The following is a 15,188-nucleotide window of genomic DNA, read 5'->3' as shown; positions in this document are numbered from 1 at the left end:
CCCCGCCCCGCGCATCCCCCGCACCCGGCGCCGCCTGCCGGCCGCAGCGCCCGCCCCCCGCGCCGGGAAACGCGGAGCAAACGGCAGCCGCGGGCACAGAAGACATTTTAATCAGGGTGAAGATCTCCTCGGCGGGGCCGTGCTCCTGCCGGCGGGAGGCCAGCGCGCTGCCGCCGGCCCCGAGCCCGGGCGCACAGGGGCAGTCGTCACCCGGGGCCGGCGGCTCGGAGGCACGCCGGCTCCTCAGAAACAGGCTGCTTCCCGGCCCCTGCAGTAAAGTATCCGCCAAAGAGAAGGCGGCGGGCCCGGGGGCTGGGCGCACGCCGCAGCCTGGGCCCAGGGCAGGTCTCGCGCCCACCGCGACTGCAAAACAGGAAATCCCCTGCCCGGCACCGCCGCGGCCCCGGCCGGGAAGCAGCCGCCGCGGCCGCGGCGCCGGAGCCGCGCTGCATGCCGGGCGGAGCGGGGAGGGCTTGAACCTGGCCGCCCTCAGACACGATCCAGCACCCTCAGCACAGGATTACTGCCCACGGCAGGAGCGTCCTCGCCCCCAGGCATTCCCAGCCCCGCCGCTCGCGGCTGCAGTCACACGCGCTGAATCCCGACCGCCAGGACAGCGCGGCACGAAGCCCCAGGGCGGGAGCGAGGCCGCTGCCCGGGGCCCCGAGCCTCGTGGCGCCAGCAGCGCTGCACTGCAGGACAGCGCCGTGGCTGGGTGGCGCTGGACCCAGGCCCCGATGGACAGGAGTCCCCCTCTTGCTCACAGCATGCAGCCCCCTTACACGCGGGCAAGCCCAGCCCCAGGGCCCGGGTGCCACAGCAGCACCACGTTTCACAGGGGCTGGAGCTAGAGGGACTGGGGCACGAGTGCACTGCGGCTCGGGAGACCCGCGGGAGCCCGCGTTGCCGCAGCTAACATTAACCGTTGCCGGGCTGCTTCCATCCCCAGGCAGCACAGTGAACCAAAAAGCCCCCCTCCACGCCAGCACTCCCGTTCCCGCAAGCCTCCCCAGGACGGCGGGCCGGGTACGTGGCTGCGGGCCCCGACCAGCCGTTGCGGTGGCACGTGCGCCCTTGAACCAGTCCCGTCCCGGAGCTCACAGCACGCGGGCCCAGGGGGCCACTCCTAAATGGGCCCATGCAGCAGGTCCTGCCCGCACCCCCGAGGCAGCAGAAGTTGCAGGCAGCGAGGCAGCCCCAGACGGGGGAGCTGTGGAGGCCAGGGGCTAGGCTCCCAGGGCCCGGGGAGCAGGGGCAGCCCTGGCAGGCAGCGGGATGCCTGGAGAAGCTGCACCTTGCCAGCTGCAGCAAGCCCGGGGGAGCCAAACCACCCTCCCACCTGCAGAGCCGAGGTGGCGGCCTGGGAAGCCTGGGCATCCCCCGCGCAGGGGGAAGCCCAGGAGCAGCTGAACCAAGGTCAGCGCCCAGGCTTTCCACGCAGTTGCGGTGCAGTCATGTCTGACCAGCGCCCGTGCCTGGCAATGAGCCCCCTGCACACGTAGGTCACCGTGGCGCAGCAGGGGCCAGTGCTGTGCTGGGCAGGCTGCCTGCTGGGAGCACAACGCGGCCCCTGACCTGGGGCACGGGCTCAAGGGAGGCACGAGGCGCGGATCCAGCTAGCGCAGCGTGTCCGGCAGGGAAGTCTGGGGGCGGAGGAGCTGCAGGCCCGCCCGGCTCTGGCTCGGGCTCTGCTGCGGGAGGCTGAGGGCAGCAGCAGGGCAGGGTTTGGCCCCGCGGGTCTCAGGGGCTGGCCTCATGTTCTGCGGTGGCGGCCTGGGGCTCGCCCGAGGGGCTGCTCGGCAGGGTGCTGCGATAGGGAGTCACGTTCTCGTACTTCGGCTCCTCTTCCTCAGCTGCCGCCTCTCCGTCTGCTTCCAGCTTTCCAGCGCGCTTGGGACCCTCGCTCCGCTCGGCCTCGTCTTCCCCCTGGGCCTCCGCGTCCCAAACCCCAGGCGTTGCGGGGACAGGAGATGGCCTCTGCCCAGGACGGTGCTGCTGTGGCTCTGCGGGGGGCTCAGTGGTGCCGGGGCCTAGGCTCTTGGTGCCCTCTCTCTGCTGGGGAGAGGTGGGGGTGGAGTCCCTCTCCTGGCCCCGGGCCCGGCGGGGAGGCTTCTGGATGCTCTCGGGGCCTCTGCGCACTTTGGGCTCCTCCTTGGAGGCCCTCTTCCCTCTCTGGAAACTGCCCAGCCGTTTGAGAACCGCCTGCACTGGCCCCTCTCCGCTCCCTCGGCTGCCCCCGCTGTGCCGGGTGCCCCTCCTCGCCGTGCCCACCGTCATGTAAATCGTCGTGACGTTCTGCTCCAGCTTCGACGCTGCCTCGAGGGCCTCCACCCTCTGGGCCACATGCCGGGTGCTGGACACCACCCTCCTCCGGCCCCCTGGGGTGCTCCGGGGCGAGGGCCGGTGGCTGTCTTCACCCGTGGCAATGGGCTCTGCGTTTTCGTAGTCGTTGGGCTGCCCACCTGGCTGGGCACTCTCCTCCGCGTCGGCCGGGGGGGCCTTGGGGAGACCCCAAGAGGCCTTGGGCTTCCGGGAGGCGCTGGGCATCTCCACAGAGCCGCTTCTACACTGAGGGCCAAACTTCGTGCCTTCAGCAAACGACACCGAGGGCCTCTTGGCCTTGGCAATGCTGGACGTGCGGGGGATGATGAACGGCTGGGAGACCTCTTCCGAGTTAAAGGCCATTGCGTCGGGCAACTCGCTCCTTGGGGAGCCGCCTTCCTGAGGCTCAGAGCCTGCTGGCACGTCTGAGGACAAGGAAGGGGGGGTGAAGGCTCCCAGCACATGACGGGACCCCCTGCCACGGGGTCAAGGTCACATCACGTGGCCATCTGCTCCTGGCCACAGGCAGGGCTCCAGGGGGCCGTAGCTCCCAGCACAAGAGCTACTGGGGTCACATCTCCTTCACCCACCGACAGGCTCTGGGTTTATGGGGCAGGGTGGAGGGGAAGGCGCTGGGCCGGAAGGCTCCCACACATCCATGGGGGGCCCAACGCAGGCCTAACGCGGGGCTGCTGTGGATGCCCAGGTGCCCCGAGCTGGCTCCAGAGAGCAGCTTTCGAGATCAACAGCGTCTGGGGGTGCACAGCTCGGACACCCACTGCAGCAGCCCTGAGCAGACTGTGCAGAGACAGAAAAATTTGGAGCTTCACGTAGCAGGAGACCCAGCAAGTGCCATTTCCCAGGGCTGACCCCCCAGCCCAACCCCATGTGTGCAGGCAGCAAAAGTCACCCCGCACAAAGGCCTGTGCGCCAGGGGACCGACTGCCGCAGGGAGACTCGCCCAGGGGTCGGAGAGAGCGCCCAAGCACGGCAACATTACCTTCCACGGCAAGGGCAGGGACGCAGTAGGCCGGGCCGTCGTCATCCGAGTCGAAGGAGGAGAAGGAGCTGTCCGAGGCCCAGGCCGCAGAGGGCGGCTCGATGAAGCTGGGGTTGAAGGGCATCTCGGCGTCGTGGTGCGAGACTGCAAGGGAAGGAGCAACCCCATCGGGACGCCGCGCCAGGCTGGCTGCCACCTCCCCGCTGCCCACGGGCTGCACCACCTCTGGGGCAGTCGCTCGCTCGCGCATGGTGGTGCTGGTTGAAAGGGGTGGGCAAAGCTCGGGGTGCGCCCAGCCCAGCCCAGCCCCCGCGTGCCAGGAGGCGGCTCCACCCCGGCTGCGAAGGCCCGACAAGGCAAGGCAGAGCCCACAGCCTGCTCTTACCTGTGACCCGGGGGAGCTTGTAGCCCCCCAGCGAGAAGCAAGGCAGCATGGAGCTGAGGTTGCCCAGCACACCCTGCACGTGGTGCTTCATTCGGGACAGCACGTCTGCGTCAGCTGCGGCTGCCCTGGGGAGCAGGAACAGAGCAGAGCAGGTGGAGAAGCCCGGCTCCTGGCGGGGGGGAGCTCCCTGCCCCCAGGCAGCAACCCCACCTCTGCCCCTTGCGCGAGTCCCGGGGGGCCCGTCTGCACATCTGCAGGTCACTGCAGGAAGCGGCCCAGATCTGGATGCTACGGGGGATGCCGATGGGTCCGCACGTTCCCACAGCCCAGAGCTGAGACACCCCGGCTCTGCCCAGGCTCGAGTGCTGGGGCCCTGGGCCGACTTACCCAGGAGGACGAGCGGGCAACTCAGGGAGGCGCAGCGCAGTACAATGGGCTTCAGCGGGAGCACACAAGTCCCCCAGGCCTCGGCTCAGGGGGAGCCGCTACCGCTCCTCTTCATGCCTCGGGTGGCTCTGCTTGGCCCGGGCCAGCCCAGAGCCCGTAGCCGCTCCCCTCCCTGCCCCAGGCAGCTCCTCCAGGTACCTGTCCCTCGCCTCCGCTGGGCCGGTCCCGCAGCAGCAGCAGCAGGCGATGCAGAGCAGCAGGAGCAGCAGTGGGACGAGCACGCCTGCGATCAGGGCGCCCTGGTGGCGAGACCCTGCAGGAGAGGCCAGGCAGCCCGGGGTGAGGTCCTGGACTGCCAGCGCAGCAGGGCCAAGCGACAGCAGCTGCAGCCCAGCAAGTGCCAAGCAGCACCAGGCCCCTGGGACGGGGCCAGCACAGTTTGGGACCCCTGCCCAGCACTGGCCTTGGCCCCCGCAACAGGCAGAGCAATGCGCCCCGCTGATGGCCAGGGAGCGTCAAGCCTGGGTCCCTCTCATCGCTGGGGCGGGCTTGGAGGAACAACTCTGCCGCAGAAGCGGGCGGGTGGCCCTGCCCTTGCTCACACGCTCTGGATGACAGCGCTGCCTGCCCGCAGGCTGGGCACAGACCCGGCAACAGAGCAAGGGCTGCAGTCCAGGTAAAGCTCTGCAGAAGTGGGCCCTTCTCTCCCCCAGCGCAGAGCCTGGCGTGCCAGGCACATCCATCTGGCCCACGGGGAGGGGGCTGCGGCAGGAAGCCAAAGCCACGGAGGTGGGAACAGAGGCCGAGGAGCAGGAGCTGCTGGTTCCGGGAAACGAGGGAAGTGGTGCGGGCAGGGCAGGGCAGGGCGTCACTCACCGAATGCACAGTCCCCGGAGAGCGGGTGGCAGGGGCCCCCCACACACAGGCAGGGGGACGAGCAGTTCATGCCAAAGAACCCGTCCCGGCAGGTCTCATTGCAGCTGTGGGGACAGAGAGAGATGGGAGAGGCCCTGTGGGAACGGGCTGGCTCTGCCCCATGAGCCCCTTGCTCTTACCTGCTGCCCCAGTAGCCAGCCTGGCAGACGCACTCCCCAGACACCGGGTCGCAGCGCCCATTGAGGCACACTGGGCACGGGACCTGGCACCTGTCCCCAAACATGCCATCCGGGCAGGGTGCATCGCACCTGCGGGGAGATCAGACAGGACTGGCAAGCAGACCAAGGCTGGGATGCACCCTGCTCTGCACCCGGTTTGACGGGCTCACAGCACAGCCTGCCCCATCCCACCCCTCTGGGAGCACAGACGCCGACAGCACCGAGGAGCTGGGAGACCGGGAGAGCCTGCGGGCACGAGGATACTAGTATAAGGGCCTCACAGGGTGCAGGACTGCCTCTGCTCCCCTTGCCTGAGGGCACCAGCGATCACGGTTTTGTGGGCGACTAGCAGGGCCAGAGTCGGGTCTCTGGGGGGGGAGGGGGAGCTCCCACATGCTCCCTGCACACGCCTGAGACCAGAAAGGAGCTGGCGGCCCCGTCCTGCCCCGCGCAGGGCCTGTACCTGGGTCCTGTCCAGCCGGGATCGCAGTCCTGGCAGGTGCCGGTCTCCGGGTGGCAGGTCTCCCCACCCCGGCACTGGGGACAGGCCTGGGAACAGTTCTCCCCGTAGCGTCCAGGCAGGCAGGGCTGGTTGCACAGGGTCCCGTTCCAGCCCGGCTCGCACGCCAGGCACAACCCATCCGTGGGCGAGCAGGGCTGGCTCTGCTTGCAGCGCCCGCAGCTGCCGGGTGATCAGCGGGAAGGGGGTGATCAGTGCGGCAGGTAGCGGGGCTGGACCAGGAGGCAGCGGAGGCCCCAGTCCTCTGCCCCACGCAGCAGCACCCCAGCCATCGATGACCCGACACTGGAGCCGGGACCACCTTGCCACGTGCCTCCGGGAACCCCCCACAGCCTCCCCCGCGCCGCCAGCACACAGCTCCACCCCGCGGGCAATGCCCCGTGCAGTCCCTGGGGTTGGCAGCAGCGGCCCGACGAGACCTCCCTGGGCCGGCGGAGCCAGCACGCGGCAGAGCCGTGGGGCGACAGCACCGTGTCACAACAGGAAGGCAGGACGCATGCCCGCCTCCTCTCCCCCCTGGCTGCCGGCTGTGGACTCGGGGCTCCAAGTCCCACGGGACCCCGCTCTGGCCAGCCCCATGTCCCTGCATCGCTGCCCCAGCGGTTAGCACCCCCAGCCCCAGCCCCAGCCCCACTCCCTCCTTCACGGTGGGGGCCTCAATTTGCGCCCCCACCCCCAGCCTACCTGCAAAGCTGCTCTCCACGCTGCCTGGCTGCCACATGCGCGTGTGCGTGCACACACGCGGTGCCCCTGCACCCCACTCCCCCTGCACCCCGGGCAGCCCCGCACTGCTGGAACTACCCGCCTGCAGGGGCAACATATCCCGCTGCGAACGGAAAACCCTGATCCCTGCACAATACCGCCAGTCTGGGTCACATGCTGTCCCGCAGCCTGGGATCACAACTTTATGCGCCCATTTCGGGACTGTCCAGCCCAATTCGGGTCAGGCAGTTACCCTATGGGGCTGCCCCATGGAGAACTGAGCCGCCTGTTCCTCCACCCTGGCCAACAGTCCACGACAAGGACTCCCCAGGGGCACGTGCGGTTGTTCAGCCTGCCTCCCAACCCCGGCACAGCTTCCTCTCGCTCCTTCCTGGGCAAGAGCCAGGCTCAGGTCCCAGCACTGACCTCCCCCAGCGTGGCTGGGCTGTGGGGCTCTTGGGCAGCCCCTCCCGGGAGCCGGTGCAGAGCAGCGCTGCTCTTACCTGTGCCTGCACTGCAGTCCATAGTGCCCGGCTGGGCAGGGGTCCCTGCAGCTCCTGCCCTGGTAGCCAGGGCTGCAGGTACAGGACCCAGTGAGAGGGCTGCAGCTCCCGTGCAGGCAGTCACACTGGTGCTGGCATGACGTGCCCCAGGACCCCACCTTGCACTCGCACTTCCCCGAGTCCTGGGCGCACGGGGAGAGGTGGCAGGAGCACGGAAAGCTGCACCGCCTGCCCCACCAGCCTTGGGCACAGAGGCACTGCCCGGTGGCGGGGTCGCAGCGGGAGCCAGACAGGTTGCACTGACACTGCCGCTTGCAGGTCGGTGCCCACCAGCCCGGCTCGCACAGGCAAGCTCCGGTGAGGGGGTGGCAGCGACCGTGAGGCCCGCACGGGCATGGGAACTGGCAGAGAGATCCCCAGCGATTGGCATAGCACGTGCAGTGGCCGGTGGCAGGGTTGCACTTCCCGTGCGGGTGGCACAGACAGCTCTGCTTGCAGTCAGGGCCCCAGTACTGGTCAGGGCAGCCTGCGAAGGGAAGAGGAAAGCAGCTGGAGCCGGGGCTGCGCCAGGGCCAGTGGGCAGCTCCACAGGGCCCCTGCACCACGGGAGAGGCACAGGACAGGAGCTGCCCGCCACCGAGGCCGTCGGGCAATGGGAACGGCTGCGCCCATCTGTCTGCGCCTGTGGGGCGGGGAGGAGGTGGGCCCATCCCCCAACCCCTTCCTCCGGCCCCGCCGTACTCACGGGAGCTGCAGTGGGCCCCGAAGAAGCCAGGCTTGCAGCGGCAGACCCCCGGCTTCACACACACCTCGTCGGCCGCGCAGGCGTCCTCACCCTCGCACAGTGCTGTCACAGCAGCAACGGGCAGCTCAGCGCAGCACTCCCACGCCCAGCCCCGTCCATCCCAGCCAGGCACCCCTGGCCTGCCGTAACCCCGTCCCCGAGAGCTGGCAGCCCGCCAGCCCCACTGGGCACCCTGCAGGGCTGAAGCCTGGTCACTCACCAGCCGGGCACTCCCTGCCTTCCTGCCTCCAGCCGGGGCAGCACGCCAGGCCCGTGAGGACACTGCAGGGAGAGCACATCGTGAGCCCCAGCCGGGTGCAGGCCGCAGGGCTGCTGTAGGGAGCCACACGCTGCCCGGAGATGGTGCAGCCTGGAAATCCACAGGGCTTGGGCCGGAAGGAGGCCGAGGCCGAGGCCGGGCCCTGGGGCAAGCGGAGGACGGGAGCGCGTGGAGGCAGGGCCCCGGGCAGGGAGCCAGCGCAGGCGGGAAGCTGGGGGTGGGGGTGCCTGGCCCGGTGGCCAAGCCCTGCCTGCGTGGCACCACGGCCCGCGGCCCGCCCCCGCCAGGCACTGGGGCTCCACAGCCTCGGCCCCGCGAACAGCTCCCTGGCGAGGCGGGAGCAGCACAGGGCTCTGCCGCCACAGGCGGGATGGGCGACGAGGGCCCGAGGGCAGGTCAGAGCCGGCACCTGCAGGGATCCCCAGCCTCCAAGAGCCTGGGCCAGAGACACGGCCGCCCAGCCCCTGCATGGGGCTGGGCAAGGACACGAGACCCCCCCCTCAGATCCCACGTGCCCAGGGTGGCTCTGAGGGACGGGGCTGCCTGGCTCTGCACAGGCGCCACGTAGCACCGTGGGGAGCCAGTGGCCACACAGTATCGCCGGGCCTATGCCCGGGCCTGGGCTATGCAACACCTACAAGCGTCCTGCTCCACTCCTGACCAGTACAAGTCCATCGCCCAGGCACCGGTCAGCTGCTCTGCCCCCCCGCATGACCTGTGGTACCAGGCCCCTTCCCCACCCCACGAGTGCGGCTGCCTCCCACCCTCGCCCATCCTGTGCCACGGCCAAGGGCGCATTCCCCTCCCCGCGTCCCACCGCCCGGCCATCGTCCTACCTCTCGTCCGCGCACACGTTCCTCCCGGCTGCGTCCAGCTCCTGCGCGGAGCCCCAGGCCCAGGGCAGGAGCTGGAGGCAGAACAGCACCCGCAGCCGCGCCATGCCGGGCTGCCCAGCGCAGTGCTCGCCGTCCAGCCTGCCCGTCTCCTCCGGTTCGCCTGCTTCCTCTCCCTGGCTTTGAGTTTCCTCCTTTCTGCTTCCTGAGGAAACGCGGGAGGGAGGAGGTGAGAAAGCCCCGCGCCAAGGGGGCAGGGAGGCAGGCTGGGCTCACACGGGCTTTCCCCAGGCCTTTGCCTCACTGCTGGCCCAAGCCAGATGCCCGCACGACAGACAGAGGCCAGAGCTTCCCAGTGCCTCAGCCTGAGCCTGCACCCTGCTGCGCTGAGCCGGGCACAAGGGAGGCCTTGCGCCGCCTGGCTCCTCCATGCGCCTCATACCTTTTCCCTCACCCTGGGCACAGCCCTGGGTGCTGCCACCCCCAAGGGCCAGGCAGGCACAACACGGCCTCGTGCATCCGGCCTCTGGGGCACGATGGAGCTGTGGGAAAGGCCTAGGCCTCCACCAGCCTCACCCCCCTGGAAGCCAGCACGAGCTGCACGGACCGGGCTGGCATGTCTCCAGCCCCCACCGTTCAGCCACCTCTCCTGGCGCCACAGCAGCGGATGCACAGGAAACATCTTTTTCCTGCCCCGTGAGCATGACGTGGAGCAGGTCGGGGGCCACCGGGCCGGCGGCACCCCCAGGCACTTTCTGGGCTGCAACCCCTCCGGGACTGGAGCCACAAGAGCAGCAAACACCGACCAGACAAGGCAGCTCCCTGCCAGCACTGGGGAGGGGGCTCTGCCATGTGCCCAGCAGGTGCCCAGGTAACAGCCTTCTGGGGCCAAGGTGAAGGCTGGACCCTCAGCTGGCACCGCAGGGAGCAGCCAGGCACGGGGCAGCCAGAGGTGACTCCGTAACAAGACGGCCCTTGCTGCCGGCACGACCTGCCGGGGCGTCGACAGCCTCCCCGCCAGCCGCGGGCACGGCCAGCCACCGAGAACACGGGCACAGCTCGGGATGCCGGGCACAGCGCAGCACCCGACGGGTTTATTTCTGGGGCTGATCCCAGGCCCACAGCAAGAAAGCAGCATCCTGGCCACAATCTCGTCAGCCAACAGGCTGGACCCCAAGGCCTGGCAACACATCCACGTCCCACACTGCCTGCACGGCTGAGCCAACCTGCTGCCGTGGGGAACGCGCCTCGTCCTGCTCCTGGGACACAAGGCACAGCACTGGCACAGAGGGCACAAAGCCAAGGCAGTCGTCCGGCAGCTGGATGTGTCCGGGCTGGCGACGGGAACAGGTGGGGATGCGCAGCATGGGGACACTGGGCTGCGAGTTGCTGCCCAGCACCATCAGAGCAGTGGTGAGGATGCCCCATGCTGGAACTTGCTCCAACGCTGCCTCTGCAGCCACGGTGGGAATGGGCTCTGCGACATGGAGAGCAACGCCCCAAGCACAGCCGAGGCCACCGTGTTGTCCGGGAGCGCGTCCTGGGCACCGGGTGGAGGGAGAGGGCCGCAGCTGGGCCAGGCCAGGTCCCCGGTCACTCACTCGCTGGCTCGCCGGGGGCACTAGCTACAGGCTCACGTCTATCCTGCTCCCCGCACATATCCTGCGAGTCAATGATTTCCCACACTCCAGCGCTGCCTGGCCTGGAAGCGTCCGAGCTGCTGCTGCCACGATACCACAGGCCAAAGCTGCAGGAAAACCAGGAGAGCCCATGGGTGAGTGGGGGGCAGGCTCCCAGGGGCCCGAGGTGCAGGTGCTGGAGCTGAGCCAAGCAGTGGCGAGAGCTGCCCTGTCACCGCCTGGGAGGCACCGGCCAAGTGCCCGGAGCAGCCGTCTGGCACCGGGGCAGCTCTGACACGGGCCGTGCTGCGCCGTGGGCACCATCTACCGGCAGCTCCACTGCCAGGCCCTGTGCCGCACAGGCACGTGCGCAGGAACAGCCCAGGCTGGTACTGCCACCGCAGCTGGTGCCTCAGGGCGCTCCTTCCTCCCGCTGCCATGGAGCTCCTCCCCACCCTGGCCCCAGGCCACCCGCCTTTGTGCCCCCACAGCCGCAGTCTCGGGAGAGACTTACAAGCTTCTTATTTTGGAGCCAGGGGTCTGAGAGCCCACACCGCGTGCTTCGGGTGCCGGGAGCCATGAGCCCTTGTCATCATCTTCATCATCATCACCACTAGCGTGCAAAGGAGAAGTCAGACCTGGGGCCAAGACCCCGAGCAGGGAAGAGACTGAGGCCACGGGGCTGCTGCCTCCTGTCCCAGGGCACGGAGTGGCCGCCGTGGCCGCTGAGCTAGAAACAGCCCCTGGGGTCGCAGCCCTCTCTGCAGCGACGGGCGTCCCTGCCACATCTGGAGACTGCTGAGCCCCACGGTCCTCACGGCCAGGGAGCACCCGCATCTCAGTCAGCAGATATGCCCCCAGGCTCCTTTCCTGCCACTAGCTGGGCACACGTGCTGCTCTTTCTGTTGCGCAGCACATGCTGCTGGAAGCCACGCACACATTTGCACGTGCCCTTTCAGCCCAGGGCAGATTCATGGAGTGCGAGGGACACTCCCACGACCCAAGCGAGAGCTCCTGCAGCCAGGGCTCTCCCGCTGCCCAGTCCTCCCCAAGCAGTGCCTCTGCCCCCATCTCCAGCTAGCCAACATGGCTCCAGGGGCGAGTTGTTTGCCGTCTGTCCATCCCGGGGGGGCAGGGCAAGCCCTCCCTTGCTGGCGGCAGAGTCTGTCCCCAGAGGTTATTGCATGGCAGCCCCAGCACAGACAGGCTCCAGCCCTGCCTGAGGGCGCCGTCCCTGTATGGAGACCCCAGTGTCGCAGATGCTGCAAGGCAGGGGCCGAACACAGTACATGTGCCTGGGGCGTGGGGCCTGTGCTAGCAGGGCCCGGCCAAGCCTTGAGGCCAGGCACAGTGAGGAAGGCAGCTACGCTCAGTAGCTGCAGCCAGGATAGCTTTGGGCCCAGGGAAGAACCTGTGCAAGGACCCAGCTCTAGGAGAGCTTCGGCAGGGCCGAGGCACAAGCCTGGCTGCTTGCCTGAGAGGGGCGACAGCCTGGCACTTGGGTCACCAGGGTGGGGAGGTCACCTGCCCTTGGCTGCACCACAGCCGCACGCGGCTCTTGGCCCAGCGTCTGGTCAGTGTAGCCAGCCTGCGATGCCCAGGACGGGGCTGGGGAAGACAAAGCCTGAGCAGCTGGCAGATAAAGGACAAGGCGCTCCCCATGGCCAGGAGGGACAGAGCCACATGGGCAGCAGCTGAGGCAGCTGCAGCCCCTGAGAGCACAAGGCCACGACACAGGAGCCAGAGCACCCTGCCCCTGACGGCAGGCTGGGGGCTGCTTGGTGAGCAGGGCAGGGCAAGATACCCCCTGTACAGGAGAGCCGGGCAGAGTGCACACATCATCCCAGAGCACTCAGCTCCTGCAGCATGTAGCTTGCCCAGAGCTGGGGAGGTCACGCTGCCAGGGCAAGGCAGGGCACAGCAGGGCAGGGGGCTGCTGGAGGGCTGCAGCAGCACCAGGGCGGGGCCCCGAGACAGTGCCCTCTGGGCTGTCCAGGCCTGCCGTGCCAGCTCTAGAGGGCTGCCCACCTCCTGCCAGACGCAGGGCCCCAAACAACGTGGCTGCCCCCCAGGTAAGGCTTCCCCTCCACCTGCCCAGTCCAGGGGGCCAGAAACAGGAGCCCTGGGAGGGGGTGCTGGTCCCTCACCCTTGACAGGGTGGATTGCTTCCTTCCCCTCCCCGACCCGCAGGAAGCAGCAGCAGGAGGAAAGCCTTGTAGAAAAGCTGGGCCCCTTTATTAGGCACTTAAAAGCCAGCAACATGCACACCAGACAGCCCCACCCCGCGCCCCTGCAGTGCATGCAGCCCTGAGCACATGCAGCCCCGTGCGTGCAGCGGAGAGCGTGCCGGGGACCTGGCCCCCCGCATAAGCGGTCCCCAAGCAGCAAGCACAAGCAAGCCCTTCCCTGCAGACCTGCCAGCACCACCCATGGATCCCACTGTCCTGGGAGCTCTTCACGGCTGTCCTCAGTGGCGCCCGCCGGGGCCTCCGACAGCCGGGGCAGGGGCCTGCACATGGCCAGTGCCACACGGCGCTTGGGGCTGCCACAGCCCCCCCCGCGGGGCCAAGCCCCGTGGCAGTGATGAGCAGTATCCAGCAGCGTGGCCCCACGGTGGGGTGACAAGCTGAGCAGAGTTCCTCGGCGAGCCGCGCAGCGCCAGCCGTGAGCAGCTTACGAAGTCCACCCGCAGGCTGGAGCGGGCCCGTCCGGGGGCAGCAGGGCAAGGCAGGGCATGCCTGCCCCGGCGGCCCCTCAGCCCAGTCCTTCAGCGCTGCAGCAGGCAGCGCGTCACAGGCCGGGCCGAGCCAGAGTCCGTCCAGGCGCGGGCGGAGCTGGAGCCAGAGCTGCCCCAGCCCCGGTGCCCAGCCCCGCCGCCGGCCGGACTCACCTGCTCGCCGGCTCCTCCGCTGTCCCCAGCATCTTGGCTCGGATTTTTTTCTTCTGTCTCTTGACAACAGACTTCATGGCGTCCAGCAGCAGCCCAGGGACGTGCTCTTGGTTCAACAGCTCCCTGCAGGAACGGGGCAGGCAGCACTCAGGGCCAGGCTGGGCTGAAGGCCTCGCAAGGCCATACAGAGCCAGAAGCAGAGGAAAGGGTCGCCCAGAGCTGCGCTCCCCTCAGGGCAGGACCTGGGGGTTAGCATGGCACCGACCACCCCAAGCCAAGGGCTCAGCTGCGCAAGGGAAGTGACCATCGGGCACAAGCCACACGGCACCTGCCCTCCCCAGCGCTCCCAGGGTGCGTGCCGTGCCCTGGACCGGGCAGGCAGGGCCGCAGCCCGACTCACCGCTGGTAGTAGGCCAGCTCCTCCTGCACCAGGAACAGGCTGGTCTTGAGTTCGTTCCTCTCCTGCAGGATCTGCTGCAGCTCCTCCTTGGAGAAGCCTGCGTCAGCAGAGCTGGTGGCTCGGTCGCACGGCTGCAGCTCCTCCCCAGGCAAGGTGATCCCGGCCTAGGACCGAAAAAGGGAGAGCTGAGCAGGCGGCGAAGGCAGAGCGGGGCCAGGTGGCCGATTCCCAGCCCCTGCACCGAGCCTTAGGCTGCGCCCTAGCCGGGGGATTCGAGCCAAGGCTTAGCTCAGCTCCTGGCCGCTGTGGCTGCCGGGGAGGCCACGCACCTGGGATCCTCCCGCGCCCCCTCCCCGAACAGGCACGTGCTGCGGGAGGGAGCCCTGGGCCCAACCGCCCCCAGAGGAGATCGCGGTGGCTCCAGCCCGGCTCCGACACGGGGCTGGGTCAGCCCCTCCCTGCAGCCCTGGGGCCAGGGCGCCGGACTCCGCGCAGAACGCAGCAGGGGCCTCGCTCCGCCCCAGCCACTCACCGCGCTGGGCCCGGGGGCGCCCGCCGGCTGCTCCTGCTCCCGCTGGCTGGGCGGCGCGGCGGTCTCCGGGTTGCCGCTCTTGTCCAGCGCGCCCCGGAGCTGGGCCTGCGTCACAGCCAGCTTGCCGCGCAGGTCCTCGTTCATGGACATGAAGCGGGCGAGCTGCTCCTGCAGCTGGAAAGCCGGGCGCAGCCGGGCGTGAGGCGCCAGGGCAGGCGTGCCTGCAGCCGCGCCCCGCGCCGGCCGGCGCCTCTTACCGCTTCGGTGTCCCGGCTCCTGCGGAGGATCTCGTGGGACTGCGCGCGAATCTCGTCCCGCTGCTTGTCCACCACCTCCTTCAAGCGCAGCATGACTTCCCGCTCCTGGCACGCCGCGCCGTCTGCACCGGGGGCCAGAGCGCGCCTGAGCTGCGGCCGCGGCCGCTCAGGCACCCCCGCCCCGCCCCGCCCCGCCCGCCTGCCTACCCTCGTGCGCCCGGGCCAGCCGCGCCCGCAGCTCCCGGCTCTCGTCCTGCAGCTCGGCCAGCCGCGCCCGCAGCGCCGCCGCCGCCGCCGGCTCCGCCTCGGGCTGGGCCCCCGCCGCGCCCACCAGCGCCTCGAGCAGCTCCAGCAGCCGGACCACCTGCGGCACCAGCCCGGCCACCGCCTCCGCGCCGAAGCGGCCCGACAGGCGCTGCAGCTCGGCGCCCAGCGCCCCCGCCATGCGGTACACGTGGCCCGGCGCCAGGCGCGCGGCTGGCGTGCGCCACAGCGGCTCCGCCATGCCCCACAGCGGCCCCGCCCCGCCGCGCCCCCCCCCCGCGGTTAAAGCCGCGCCTGCGCGGCCCCGCCCCGCCCGCGCGGCCCCCCCCCGCCCCGCCCCGCCCCGCCCCCCAGGGCTCGGCCTTCACTGCCGCCCCGCATCTGCCCGGCTCGGCGCCGCAGCACCGGCGCCCCGG

At 69.7% G+C, this 15,188-nt stretch overlaps 1 protein-coding gene across 2 annotated transcripts; it reads right to left on the bottom strand.

Annotated features, from left to right (window-relative positions):
* Nucleotides 1–94: 94 nt before the first annotated feature.
* On the bottom strand, nt 95–15,026 carry LOC149854384 (scavenger receptor class F member 1-like). 2 transcript variants are annotated; one of them, XM_090026669.1, is made up of 18 exons: nt 14,716–15,026; nt 14,509–14,630; nt 14,252–14,425; nt 13,720–13,883; nt 13,320–13,442; nt 10,944–11,042; nt 10,412–10,557; nt 8,814–9,015; nt 7,918–7,979; nt 7,659–7,760; nt 6,914–7,439; nt 5,652–5,870; nt 5,150–5,278; nt 4,971–5,074; nt 4,293–4,407; nt 3,708–3,832; nt 3,323–3,466; nt 95–2,747 (listed from the first exon to the last, which is right to left on the bottom strand). In XM_090026669.1, exons 1-18 carry the CDS (start codon nt 15,011–15,013, stop codon nt 1,741–1,743), a joined length of 3,861 nt encoding a protein of 1,286 aa, XP_089882795.1. In that variant the 5' UTR covers nt 15,014–15,026; the 3' UTR covers nt 95–1,740. The 2 variants fall into 2 exon arrangements, with proteins under 2 accessions (XP_089882795.1, XP_089882796.1); XM_090026670.1 differs by lacking the exon at nt 10,944–11,042.
* Between the last annotated feature and the right edge of the window lie 162 nt (nt 15,027–15,188).

Source organism: Crocodylus siamensis, chromosome 13, assembly GCF_052110815.1.
Source record: "Crocodylus siamensis isolate JL-2025a chromosome 13, ASM5211081v1, whole genome shotgun sequence".
NCBI lineage: Eukaryota > Metazoa > Chordata > Crocodylia > Crocodylidae > Crocodylus > Crocodylus siamensis.
Note: the sequence above shows the minus strand (reverse complement) of the source record. Positions and strands in the feature narration are given on the sequence as shown.

Excerpts from the sequence above, each read along its gene's own strand:
- LOC149854384 (XM_090026669.1), bottom strand. The coding sequence starts at position 15,013 with ATGGCGGAGCCGCTGTGGCGCACGCCAGCCGCGCGCCTGGCGCCGGGC. Across the intron at positions 11,043-13,319 it reads GCGGAGGAGCCGGCGAGCAG|TGGTGATGATGATGAAGATG; the intron begins GTGAGTCCGGCC and ends TTTGCACGCTAG. Across the intron at positions 4,408-4,970 it reads CTCCGGGGACTGTGCATTCG|GGTCTCGCCACCAGGGCGCC; the intron begins GTGAGTGACGCC and ends CCTCTCCTGCAG.